The sequence below is a fragment of the Stenella coeruleoalba genome (assembly GCF_951394435.1).
Source record: "Stenella coeruleoalba genome assembly, chromosome: 10".
Lineage (NCBI taxonomy): Eukaryota > Metazoa > Chordata > Mammalia > Artiodactyla > Delphinidae > Stenella > Stenella coeruleoalba.
Window position 1 is genome coordinate 67917491 of NC_137156.1, and position 12957 is coordinate 67930447.

At 41.3% G+C, this 12957-nt stretch overlaps 1 protein-coding gene across 11 annotated transcripts in view; it reads left to right on the top strand.

The window, feature by feature from the left end:
• DOCK3 (dedicator of cytokinesis 3) overlaps positions 1-12957 on the top strand; it is a 408834-nt gene that overhangs the window by 296449 nt on the left and 99428 nt on the right. For all 11 annotated transcript variants that reach the window (XR_013830244.1, XM_079934759.1, XM_079934762.1 and 8 more), the window contains one exon: positions 9681-9806. Coding sequence is in view for 10 of the 11 variants with exons in the window: in XM_079934759.1 (XP_079790885.1) it covers positions 9681-9806 (126 nt within the window). In the remaining variant the exon portion in view is untranslated. The remainder of the gene's footprint in view (positions 1-9680; positions 9807-12957) is intronic.

The following is a 12957-nucleotide window of genomic DNA, read 5'->3' on the forward strand; positions in this document are numbered from 1 at the left end:
TGAATCAGTTATACCTATACATATATCCACTCTTTTTTAGATTCTTTTCCCATATAGGTCATCACAGAGTATTGAGTAGAGTTCCCTGTGCTATATAGTAGGTCCTTGTTAGTTATCTATTTTATATATAGTAGTGTGTATGCATCAATCCTAATCTCCCAATTTATCCCTCCCCCCCACCCCCCCTAGTAACCATAAGTTTGTTTTCTACATCTGTGACTATTTCTGTTTTGTAAATACATTCATTTGTACCATTTTTTTTTAGATTCCACATGTAAGTGATATCACATGATATTTTTGTCTTTCTCTGTCTGACTTACTTCACTTAGTATGATAATCTCTGGGTCCATCCATGTTGCAGCAAAGGGCATTATTTCATTCTTTTTTATGGCTGAGTAATATTCCATTGTATGTATGTACCACATTTTCTTTATCCACTCCTCTGTCGATGGATATTTAGGTTGCTTCCACGTCTTGGCTGTTGTAAACAGTACTGCAGTGAACATTAGAGTGCACCTGTCCTTTTGGATTTTGGTTTTCTCCAGATATATGCCCAGGAGTGGGATTGCTGGACCATATGGTAGTTCTATTTTTAGTTTTTTAAGGAACCTCCATACTGTTCTCCACAACGGCTGTACCAGTTTACATTCCCACCAACAATATAGGAGGGCTCCCTTTTCTCCACACTATCTCTAGTATTTATTTGTAGACTTTTTGATGGTGGCCATTCTGACCAGTGTGAAGTGAGACCTCATTGTAGTTTTGATTTGCATTTCTCTGATAATTAGTGATGTTGAGCATCTTTTCATGTGTGCTTTTTGGCCATTTCTTCTGACCAAAATACATTTTCTGCTCTTTCCATGGTGGATTCCTTATGCTTTGATAAGTAACTTGAGTTCCAGTTTGAATCCAGAGTGAACAAAAGTGTTGCCGGGTTTGTCACATTGTGAAGTCTGTTTTTTGCTGAACAAAGGTTACACACCCAGCCCCCAAAAAAGATACACATAAATGTCACTTTTTCTATTCCTGTTCAGTGTTAGCATCACCAAGAAAGCCTGACGCTAATGAGAATCAATGATTAGTCTGCCAGTATCAGTCATTCTAGAACTAAAATAGAAGATCTTTATTTCAAAGCAGCTTTCATCTTAGCTCAACTTCTCCTTTTCTTTTTCCCTCATTTTAAAACTCTGTTTAGGGCTTCCCTGGTGGCGCAGTGGTTGAGAGTCCGCCTGCCGATGCAGGGGACACAGGTTCGTGCCCTGGTCCGGCAAGATCCCACATGCCGCGGAGCGGCTGGGCCCGTGAGCCGTGGCCGCTGAGCCTGTGCCTCCGGAGCCTGTGCTCCACAACGGGAGAGACCACAACAGTGAGAGGCCCGCATACTGCAAAAAAAAAAAAAAAAAACTGTTTAATTTCTATCTAAATCTTGATTAAGATTAATTTGATTACTGATTAAGAAAAATTTGTCCAGTGGCCAACCTCCTTTATCTCTGAATGGTCTCTATGCAAACTCTTTTATTTAGAAACCTGTTGTGCTTCACAGCACATAGTACAACTGTGCATGTTATATCATGTACAGTTGTACATATTAACATTAATTCTAAACTGAATATTGCTTGATTAAATTAGAAGCACTATTTAAAAGCCTATAAGATCTGAATAGACGTTTTTCCAAAGAAGACGTACAGATGGCCAGCAGGCACATGAAAAGATGTTCAACATCATTAATCATCAGAGAAATGCAAATTAAAACCACAATGATATATCACCTCAAACCTGTCAGAATGGCTATCATGAAAAAGGACGCAAATAACAAATGTTGGTGAGGCTGTGGAGAAAAGGGAACCCTCACATACCGTTGGTGGGAATGTAAATTGGTGTAGCGACTGTGAAAAACAGTATGGAGGATTCTCAAAAAACTGAACATAGAACTACCATGTGACCCAACAATTCCACTCTTGGGTATATATCCGGAAAAAAAAACCGCTAATTGAAAAAGATGTATAGATGTATACACCCCAGTGTTCATAGAAGCGTTATTTACAGTTGCCAAGATATGGAAGCAACCTAAGTGTCCATCAAAAGATGAACGGATAAAGAAGATGTAGTGTATATATATGAACAATGGAATACTACTCAGCCTTAAAAAAGAATGAAATTTTGCCATTTGCAAAAACATAGATGGAGTTGGAGGGTATTATGCTAAGTGACATAAGTTAGAGAAAGACAAATACTGTATGATATCACTTATATGTGGAATCTAAAATGTAAAACAAACTAGTGAATATAACGAGAAAGAAACAGACTTGCAGATATAGAGAACAAACTGTTGGTTTCCAGTGAGGGGAGGGAGGGACATGGGGAGGGGTAGAGGATTAAGAGGTACAAACTACTATGTATAAAATAAATAAGCTGCAAGGATATAACAACACAGAGAATATAGCCAATATTTTATAATAAATATAAATGGAACATAACCTTTAAAAGTTGTGAATCACTGTTGTACAGCTGAAACTTATATAATATTGTACATCAACTATACCTCAATGAAATATATAGAATATACAAATAAAAGTAAAAGCCTATGAGCTTTTATATACCCTTGAAGATAGCTATTAAATTTACATAGAACTGTGTTTCTCCAGATAGTTTTTATTGAGTTGGCCAAAAAGTTCGTTTGGTTTTCCGTAAGGTGGCTCTAGTAGCGCTTAGTTGTCTTCAACTTCATTCGAAACAGTTTTGTTAGATTATATTGTGACAGCTGTCATATCAGCATGCATTTTAAAAAAACTTATCAAAATTGGTGATTTTTGTGTAGCCATTTTAATATCGAAGATGGAAGAAAAAAGCAACATTTTCGGCATATTATGCTTTATTATTTCTAGAAAGGTAAAAATGTAACTGAAACGCAAAAAAAGATTTGTGCAGTGTATGGAGAAGGTGCTGTGAGTGATCGAACATGTCAAAGGTGATTTGTGTATTTTCATGCTGGAGATTTCTAGCTGGATGATGCTCCATGGTCAGGTAGACCATGTGAAGTTGATAGCGATCAAATCAAGACATTAATTGAGAATAGTCAACGTTATACCATGTGGGAGATAGCCAACATACTCAAAATATCCAAATAAAGCATTGAAAATCATTTGCACCAGCTTGGTTATGTTAATCTCTTTGATGTTTGGGTTCCACATAAGTTAAGTGAAAAAAACCTTCTTGACCATATTTCCGCATGCAATTCTCTACTTAAACGTAACAAAAACATTCTGTTTTTAAAACAAACTGTGACGGGTGATGAAAAGTGGATACTGTACAATAATGTGGAATGGAAGAGATCGTGGGGCAAGCGAAATGAACCACCACCAACCACACCAAAGGCCGATCTTCATCCAAAGAAGGTGATGTTGTGTACATGGTGGGATTGGAAGGGAGTCGTCTATTATGAGCTGCTTCTGGAAAACCAAACAATTAATTCCAACAAGTACTGCTCCCAGTTAGACCAACTGAAAGCAGCACTCGATGAAAAGCATCCGGAATTAGTCAACAGAAAACGCATAATCTTCCATCAAGATAACGCAAGACCGCGTGTTTCTTTGATGACCAGGCAAAAACTGTTACAGCTTGGCTGGGAAGTTCTGATTTATCTGCTATATTCACCAGACATTGCACCTTCAGATTCCCATTTATTTCAGTCTTTACAAAATTCTCTTAATGGAAAAAAATTTCAATTCCCTGGAAGACTGTAAAAGGCACCTGGAACAATTCTTTGCTCAAAAAGATAAAAAATTTTGGGAAGTTGGAATTATGAAATTGCATGAAAAATGGCAGAAGGTAGTGGAACAAAACGGTGAATATATTCAATAAAGTTCTTGGTAAAAGTGAAAAAATGCATGTTTGGGACTTCCCTGGTGGTCCAGAGGCTAGGTCTCTGTGTCTTAATTGCGGGGGTGGGGGTGCAGGGAGGAGGGTTCGAGCCCTGGTCGGGGAACTGGATCCCACATGGCGCAACTGGGAGTTCGCATGACGCAACTGAAGATCCCGCATGCCAAAACTGGAAGACCCCCCCACCCACATGCTGCAACTAAAGATCCACGTGCTGCAACTAAAAGATCCTGCATGCTGCAACTAAAAAGTCCCGCATGCCTCAACGAAGATCCCGTGTGCCACAACTAAGACCCGGTGCAGCCAAATAAATAAATAAATAATAATAATTTTTTTTTTAAAAGGAAAGAAAAGTGTGTCTTTTATTTTTACTTAAAAACCGAAGGAACTTTTTGGCCAACCCAATACCACTAAATTGTTTCATAATCTCTTTTATATAGCCTTCTTTGTTTTAACTTCCATAGACCTGTTGTAAATAAAAAGTTGCCCTTAAATGACAGTGTAAAGCCACTTCAGGGCATGGCAGTTCCCAAAGTTGTTGAAAAGAACTTTTTTTTCTTTATCAGGGTCAACATATATTGAACTAGGAGGGTCCTCAGAGCAGCTCCAAATCAGAGGCTTCAAAGTTTGAGACTTCTCTAAAACTCTGTAGCGTGGGGTTCCTCAGGGCTTTTTCCACTGTTTTTAAGTGCCTGTTTCCCCTTATATGTGCCTGGATTCCAAGGAGCTACACGCAGTGTGCTGGAAGGGGAAGGGAGTTCATATTCCTCACCTAAAACTAGGCTAAAGCAAGAGACAAATCTTGTTTTTAAAATACAGAGAAGTTACTACAATTTGGAAAACTGTTCACACCAATATTTATAGTGTTCTTTGCTTTATTTCCTTATTTTATTTATAAAAAGCTACCCTTGGCTACAAATTCTTGGGATATGATGTGATTAAAACATGGACAGGGGCTTTCCTGGTGAACAGTGGTTAAGAACCCGCCTGCCAATGCAGGGAACACAGGTTCGATTCCTGGTCCAGGAAGATCCCACATGCCGTGGAGCAACTAAGCCCATGCGCCACAACTACTGAGCCTGCGCTCTAGAGCCTGCAAACCACAACTGCTGATCCCGAGTGCCACAACTACTGAGGCCCACACGCCTAGCGCCCATGTACTGCAACGAAGAGTAGCCCCCGCTTGCCACAACTAGAGGAAGCTCATGCACAGCAACAAAGACCCAATGCAGCCAAAATTAAATAAATAAAATAAATAAATTTTTAAAATAAATTAATTTAAAAAGGGTTTTTTTTTTTTTTTTAAAAAGAAACAACCAAAGTGCAGTTTCCACCATCACTTCACCAGGTTAAAATGCTGAATTTTGTCTCACCTCCCAGAGTGAGCAAGAAACCATGCCATCATCAGTGTCCATGATTTTTGTCCAGAACTCACAGACACTGGCCACTTAAACAGTGTTAGAAGAGCACCCCATCCTCTGTGCTGGGGCAGCATAGACTTCAGAGAGCCTCAGGATGGCCGTAGTGAGAGGAGGTCTTCATGCTGTTGTGGGAAATCCAGGAGGAGAAATAGGCTGCTTTTCTTTGAAGTGTGTGTCTGACTGCTTCTTGGCAAGGCTTAACTTGGAAGCTGGTTGAGATCTTGGAAATCACGTGTTTCAACTCCCTCATTAAATAAATGAAGAAACTGAAGCTCAGTGAAATGATTTAGTGGCTTAACCAGGGAGCCCAGGTTTCCATACTGCAGGCCACTGGCCTTTCCACTCTGTTGTCAAAGCTTCTGAGCATGGGTTTTCCACTGCTGGTCTTCGTGTCAGAGAATTTCATAATTACTCAAAGAATATTTCAGGTCTTTGTTAGTCTCCTTAATTAAAGATACTTCTTTATAAAAAGTTAATTTACTTTACTGTAAACTCTCACCCATCTTTGTTAAACATCATGAACAGTTCATTGCCTTGGCAGTCTGTTTCAGAAGTCATTAGTGCTTTCCTGTCAAGTCAAATCATACAAAAATGCAGAAGGAGTTGCTATATTGGTTTTTTCTTTTTAAGATTTTTTTCGATGTGGACCATTTTTAAAGTCTTTATTGAATTTGTTACAATATTGCTTCTGTTTTATGTTTTGGTTTTTTGTCCGTGAGGCATGTGGGATCTTAGCTCCCCAACCAGGGATTGAACCTGCAGCCCCTGCATTGGAAGGTGGAGTCTTAACCACTGGACCGCCAGGGAAGTCCTACTATATTGGTTTTGAGTGCTGAGAGTAAATGTGTCATCCAGCAGTAAATCTCTTAGGTGCAGCTTTAATGTATGTGGCTCTTCACTTTTGTTATTGGCCTCTTAGATATGTAGCCACAAACCCAACTTTTAGCAAATAAAACAGTTGATGCCGTGGTTTTCTATGTATTTTATTTATTTATTTATTTTTATAAATTTATTTATTTTTGGCTGCATTGGGTTTTTGTTGCTGCATGTGGGCTTTCTCTAGTTGCGGTGAGCGGGGGCTACTCTTCATTGTGGTGCATGGACTTGTCATTGTGGTGGCTTCTGTTGTTGCAGAACACGGGCTCTAGGCGTGCGAGCTTCAGTAGTTGTGGCACGCGGGCTTCATTAATTGTGGTTCATGGGCTCTAGAGTGCAGGCTCAGTAGTTGTGGCGCACAGGCTTAGTTGCTACATGGGATGTGGGATCTTACCGGACCAGGAATCGAACCTGTGTCCCTTGCATTGGCAGGCGGATTCTTAACCACTGCGTCACCAGGGAAGCCCTCTATGTATTTTTATTTTATTTTATTTTTTAACATCTTTTCTATGTATTTTTAAATGGCTATTAAGTACAGCTTTATTTACAAATCTTGGGCTAAGGTTAATTTGCATTATTAATCCTCATCTAGTTCTTCCGCAAGGGATGCGGATGGCGAGGGGCCAGGGCCAGATTGCTGGCCCTCCAGTATTCCAAATAGGTGTCAGTTGTGTCCAGTAACTTTTTTATGGGGACAGTGTTTAACTTGAGGTTAAAAAGGCAGTTTTCTTGTGTCAGGGATCAGATTAACAGAGAACTTGTATAGACGTATTTACTGTCAAGTTCTTTGGCTTGAGAGCCAGATGATTGGTAGGTAGAATACCCAGAATTGCTAAAGGACTGGTTGTGTACTGGGTAGGTGAGTTGTCGTTTTTCTGAGTTATTCACAGAGGCTTTTCGGTCCTAAGGACCATGCCTTACCATTATTTGGCATGTGCCTCAATCACTCAGGGTTTCAGAACCAGAAAAGTGATCCAGAAGTTCTGGGATTCCAGCCCCTACAAAAGGGGATGGAGTTTTCCTCTATTTTCTTATTTCTTACTTGAAGTATTGTTGATTTACAATTTATATTAGTTTCATGTACACTATGAATCGCTATTTTCATAGCAATTCAACATTTTTATAGATGATACTCCATTTAAAGTTATTACAAAATAATGGCTATATTTCCTTGTATTGCACACTATATGTTTATTGCTTATATATTTTACACATAGTAGTTTGTATCTCTTAATCTGAGTGATGGAATTTTTATAGCCTCCATTGGTGGTTTCTTTCATTCTTCATGTGCCTTTTCACTTGCTCTCTTGCATAAACTGAAGGCCTCTTAATTGTCATGTTTGGAAGAGGAGAGCAGCTACTCAGGATCTTTTTGAGTAGCTTGAAAGCTAGATGTGATTCTCCCAGCACCTTCAGTCTACATCCTCACAGGTTGCACTTCGCATATATAGGCCAATTTGATAGCTCAAAAAATGAGGAGATGAAAGGCAGTCAGTGGGTATTGGAATAAATCCTTGCCAATGCAGAACGGTAAGAGTGCACTCACTGATTTTTTTTTTTTTCCTTTGCCCTCCATCCACTATCTCAAATTCTGGAAACTGTTTCATTCTTAGCTATCTGCTCCAGGCTAGGCCATCTCCTAAGTCAGTGGATTTTTGTTCACCCAGAGGATGAGATGTAATGATAGCTGTGTAAAGATACTGCAGATAGGGCTTCCCTGGTGGCACAGTGGTTGAGAGTCCGCCTGCCGATGCAGGGGACACGGGTTCGTGCCCCAATCCAGGAAGATCCCACATGCCGCGGAGCAGCTGGGCCCGTGAGCCATGGCTGCTGAGCCTGCGCGTCTGGAGCCTGCACGTCCAGAGCCTGTGCTCCGCAACGGGAGAGGCCACAGCAGTGAGAGTCCCGCGTACCACAAAAAAAAAAAAAAAAAGATACTGCAGATAAATAAGCTGAGGTTGTGGGGGAGGGTGAGTACCTCACCAACTGCTGTCTTCTATAGAAATCAAAGGCCTTCAGCCTTTCAGGGTCATAAACTAATGGTAACTGAGTCCATCAAGTGATTAGGCTATAAAAAATTAATTTAGGGTGGCCGAATCTCAAACACTGATTATCTAACCAGAACGCCAACTGGAATATCATATGTCTGCTTTTCAGGGCACTGTGATCCTGGTGTTAATGACACCTGCGACTTCATATGTGTAATCCCAGGGTTTCTTGAGGGAGATGCGCTTAGCTGAAGCAATGAGATCATCTTGAGGTTCTGTCTGGGCGGCAGTAGAACTGTATTTCCTCCACTGACCCAGCAGTAAGAGTACATATTCCTAGTTCCTAGAATACTTTGACCTGCTAGATACAGTATCTGTGACTCTCCTGACTTTTCTTTCTCCACTTCTCCATCTCCTCTCCCTTCTCCCTTCCCAGACCGTTCTTATTCTACATCTCAACTTGTTACTGTTACTGTCTCCATTCTAACCACCACTCTTCTGATTGTCCTGATTATCATAACATCTTCCCTCATTTCTAGATACTCATCTTCTGCTCAACTCCCAAGTTTCCAGATTGACGAGGGTGCTTCCTGCTGACCCATAGATCAGCACCTAAACTCATCCTCCTACCAGCTAATCTCATTCACAGTGTCTCAGAGGCACTCCAAACTCCATCTAGGCTTGACTTCACAGACTCCTAGCCAGTGGCTGCAGTGAGGATCCTTGAGGACAGGGGAGGAGAGTGATTTCCAGGAGACTTTTGTTTTGTGCAAAACTCCTAAGGTACAAGTAATGAGCAAAACTCCTAAGGTACAAGTAATGAGCAAAAGCCAGATCACTTTAGGGGACATTGCACATTCTCCCAAGTTCTGAATAAAGCCCCTGGGATCATCTGGAGGATCTGAAATTCTTAGAGTCTGAAGCAAGGCTCAGTTAGCCCCACAAAATATTCTTTCCTTTCCTTGCAGTGCATTGGTTCCTTGCAGGAAGAATGTGATGTCTGCTCTGCTGCCCTCTGTACAAGCCATTGCAAGGTTGAACCAGAAAATTGCATCCCGCACTTTGGCATAAAACACAGCATCTCTTAACCTAGTCGTTTCCAAATGGTGGGACACCCTCACACAAGGTCTTCTTTGGTTACACTTGTTTCTAGTCTGCCATTGTTTCTATAGACTTCTCTGGGTTCCTAAACTTACAGTTTATGTGAATCAACCCCCTCATTCAATATTCACTAAGACCCAGTCCGGCCCTGGGCTGGATGCTGGGGAACAAAGAGGAAGGCAATTTAATCTCCCAGACCTCAGTTTGTATTTAATAGAATAGTTCTCTGGATTTTTGAGATTATCTTGACTTAGATTCTTTTAGCTTTCTAGCATGTTTCTTCAGAATAATGTGTACTTTCTGCATCAAAACTTTTCTCAAGAAAAATGCTGATTTTTGCCTGAAAAAATGTGACTCTGTGTTTTCTAGGGTAGAAGTATGATACTGAGTAAAAACAATGCTTTTGTTTTTGCAGGTCTTATCATTTCTCTGCAGCTTCTTCGTGGAGACATGGAACAGATTAGGAGAGAAAATCCTATGATATTTAATAGGGGATTGGCAATTACAAGAAAATTGGGATTTCCTGATGTCATCATGCCAGGTAGGCAGAACTTCTTGGGGCTGGGGTGGGAGAAGGGTTAGGAGGATTGAGTCCAGTGCTCCCCTTGTGAGCAGGTGGTGAACTATGCTGTGGAGGAGACCTGCAACCATTAAAATCCTCTACAGCCGAAGTCAGGTTGCTGACTGCAGTCTGCAGCCAGTTGCTCCTTTGACTCTTGTTGGCATCTGTTCTTTTCCAGAAGCCCCCACATATGTTCCCCAGTGCAGCACAGCAATGCAGCAGATGAGCTTTTTAGTCTCCTATGGAGACCGGATGGTAGGAATCAATACAGAACTTCTCATGAGGATGGATTTTTATACTCTTCTCTTCAATTACATTTCCTAGAGGAGAATCCCCTCATAGGAACATCCTCTTTAAGGAAAATAGTGCCTATAGTGTCAATGAATCCCAGTTCAGTTCATGTAGGAATAGCAGATATATTTGTATCAGAAAAATGAATCATAATGAAAATACCATAATGTATCAGAAAAATGGGTCAGGCAAATGGTATAAGTTAGGCACTGTGAATAGTACTATCTGGCCAGTTTCTCAGAAATTGTCTAACTCCTTTCATCTAATTCCTGATGGAGAGCCAGGGCAGAAAGTGGGAATGCATTGACTCTCAAGTGTGGTTCCAGCAGGTCAATCTCAGGTTCATGCTTCCTGGCCAGGGGGATGCAGACCAAGCTAGAGAAGTGGATCCAAACAGGCCATCAGAACCAAGGGGGCTGTAGGGAGTGAGGGAAGAAGGGTAGAGGCATGGCTCCGATGGATGGCAGGTGGTCTGATAACCAGAGAAGATGGGAACAAGGAGAGGGAAAGCAGACAGACTGTTTGTCTGGATGAATTATGGGAGGAGTAGTAGCCCTACCTTTTCCAGTGATTTTTTTTTTTTTTTTAGTGATGTGATTTTATTTTATTTTATTTTTTTAACATCTTTATTGGAGTATAATTGCTTTACAATGGTGTGTTAGTTTCTGCTTTGTAACAAAGTGAATCAGCTATCCATATACATATATCCCCATATCTCCTCCCTCCCACCCTCCCTGAGTTTTAATGTTCTGCTAAAAGTTTATTTGCCTTTGTTTAAAGGAGCCAAGCCAGGCTAGACTAAACTGATTGTGACCACTCTAAATATCACCTATTTGGAGTTCTTCATGGTGCTGTAAAATCCTCTTGTTGGAAATATTTGCCAGCACATACCCAGAGGAGAGTATGGCCTGAGTATAGAGAAGGCCTATGTGATGGATTCCAGCTGCCCTCCAACTTCCCACATTATGCCCAGACTTGTTTTCTGTTGCCTTCGTTCTCTGTCCATAGACACTGTGAATGCAGAGCAAGCTGCTGTGACAGCCTTTGTCTCCTGCTCATGCACACAGGAGTGTCTTTTGTATGAGAGTCCTAGGCCATTTAATCAATTCCTAATCAATTCTGTGTTTATCTTTAAATACTTAGGAGACTTCATGCTTATGAAAGGCCCCCATCTGACTATTGTAGAGGTGATGTCCTCCACAGGATGTTTCTTTCATCCTGTCCCGACACGTTCCTCAGCCCTCGATGACCCTGGTAATCAGGAAAAGAAGAGCCCGGGCATAGTTCCTGGCTTCTTGGCAACATGTCACTGAAGAAATAATTAGTAGTTACCAAAATTGTTCTGGTGATCTTATTTTCATTAGGTATCCGGGCTCATGATGTAGAGTCATATATTCTAAAAAATGTACTTAAAGTTCTTTCTCTCTTTTAAGAACTTGTTTGTCTAAGATTTGGACATATCCTTCCTCTTAGCCTTCACACAGTCACAGAATCAAAACAAAGTGAGCAGAGACTAGAAAGGAGCAAGCTTCAGTCAAAAATTTTTAAGCAAACTTTAATTTCAGGAGTTGCAGTATCCAGACCTCATCTATGGAAAGAGATCTTTTTGTGGAGCACTCTGCATCTCTTTGTGTCATTGGCACACAGGTTTATAAAGGATTTCTGAGAATGTTAGACATGACCATGGAAATAAGCAGTATCCGTATCATTGGTGAGGCAAGCTGAGTTTAAGGGGAGTTTCCCTCCTTTGGACAGCTAAGGAATCATCGTATGATGTGCCCTATAAGGCAGAGACGCTGACAATCCTGGGATGTCCAAACTGGGGCTGTGAGTGTGCTCTTTGCTGTGTTGTCTGCCCTTGAAGTACTGAGTGCTGGAGCTGAAAGTAAGGATTGATTCACAGGCAGGAAGCAGTCCTTTATGCATCTGTCCTCTCCTTTACCTTTCCTTCCCCCTGAGGAAAGAATTTTTTGCATAGATGGCCACTCTCAGGACTGTGCACTAACAACTGACAGCCACCTTAATGCACCCCAAGGTATCATCAGAGTAGGTTTGCCATCCTTGGGCAAGGGGATAGGGCTAGCCCTGCAGGTCCTGCTGGAGCAGCAGGAAAAGTGTGCAGCAGTATCTTAAATTGTGGTCAGCCTGTCTTGGGAAACCATGTCTGTGGCAAGAAGTCCCTAAGTGAGGTCACCCCTCCACCTGCAGCTGGTCCACTCTTCACCTGGGCTGCAGCAATCCCACACCTCACAGTCCTGGTGTGACCGAGTTACAAGAAGTTGCGACTTCTTGATACATGGTCATATGGGAAATGAAATAAATTATGTTAGTAACTGTGAGCATTTCAACACTTAAGTCTGAGAAATTAGAGTAACTGGGGAAATTAGAATTATTCGTATACTGTGATTCTTATTTTGAAACTACCAGCATATGGCAGAAACCACCAGATACTAATCTGGAGAGGTCCTTTTTGTCAGATGGCCCAGATAGGTCCTTGTCAAAGCATACTGACAGAGCTTACAGCTCTGAGTTTCAGCATTTAGACAAGTTACAACCACACCAGTATCTAACATACCATTTCAAAAAAGGTCTTTCTGATGGTCTCCTGTTGCTTTCCATGAGTGTGTACACATACACCATGTGACTGGTGTGAACAGGAGATGTCCTACTCTTTGCCACAGCTGAGCCCCTGACTACACAGCCATCCAGCTGTGCTCATGACCCATGGTGGTGAGTAGGAGGCAAGTCTGCCATTGCTGGTGTTCTGGGAGGTCACAGAGAAGGCACATCAACCCAGGAAACGTCATCCAAGATTATAGAAGGATAAACAGATGCGGGA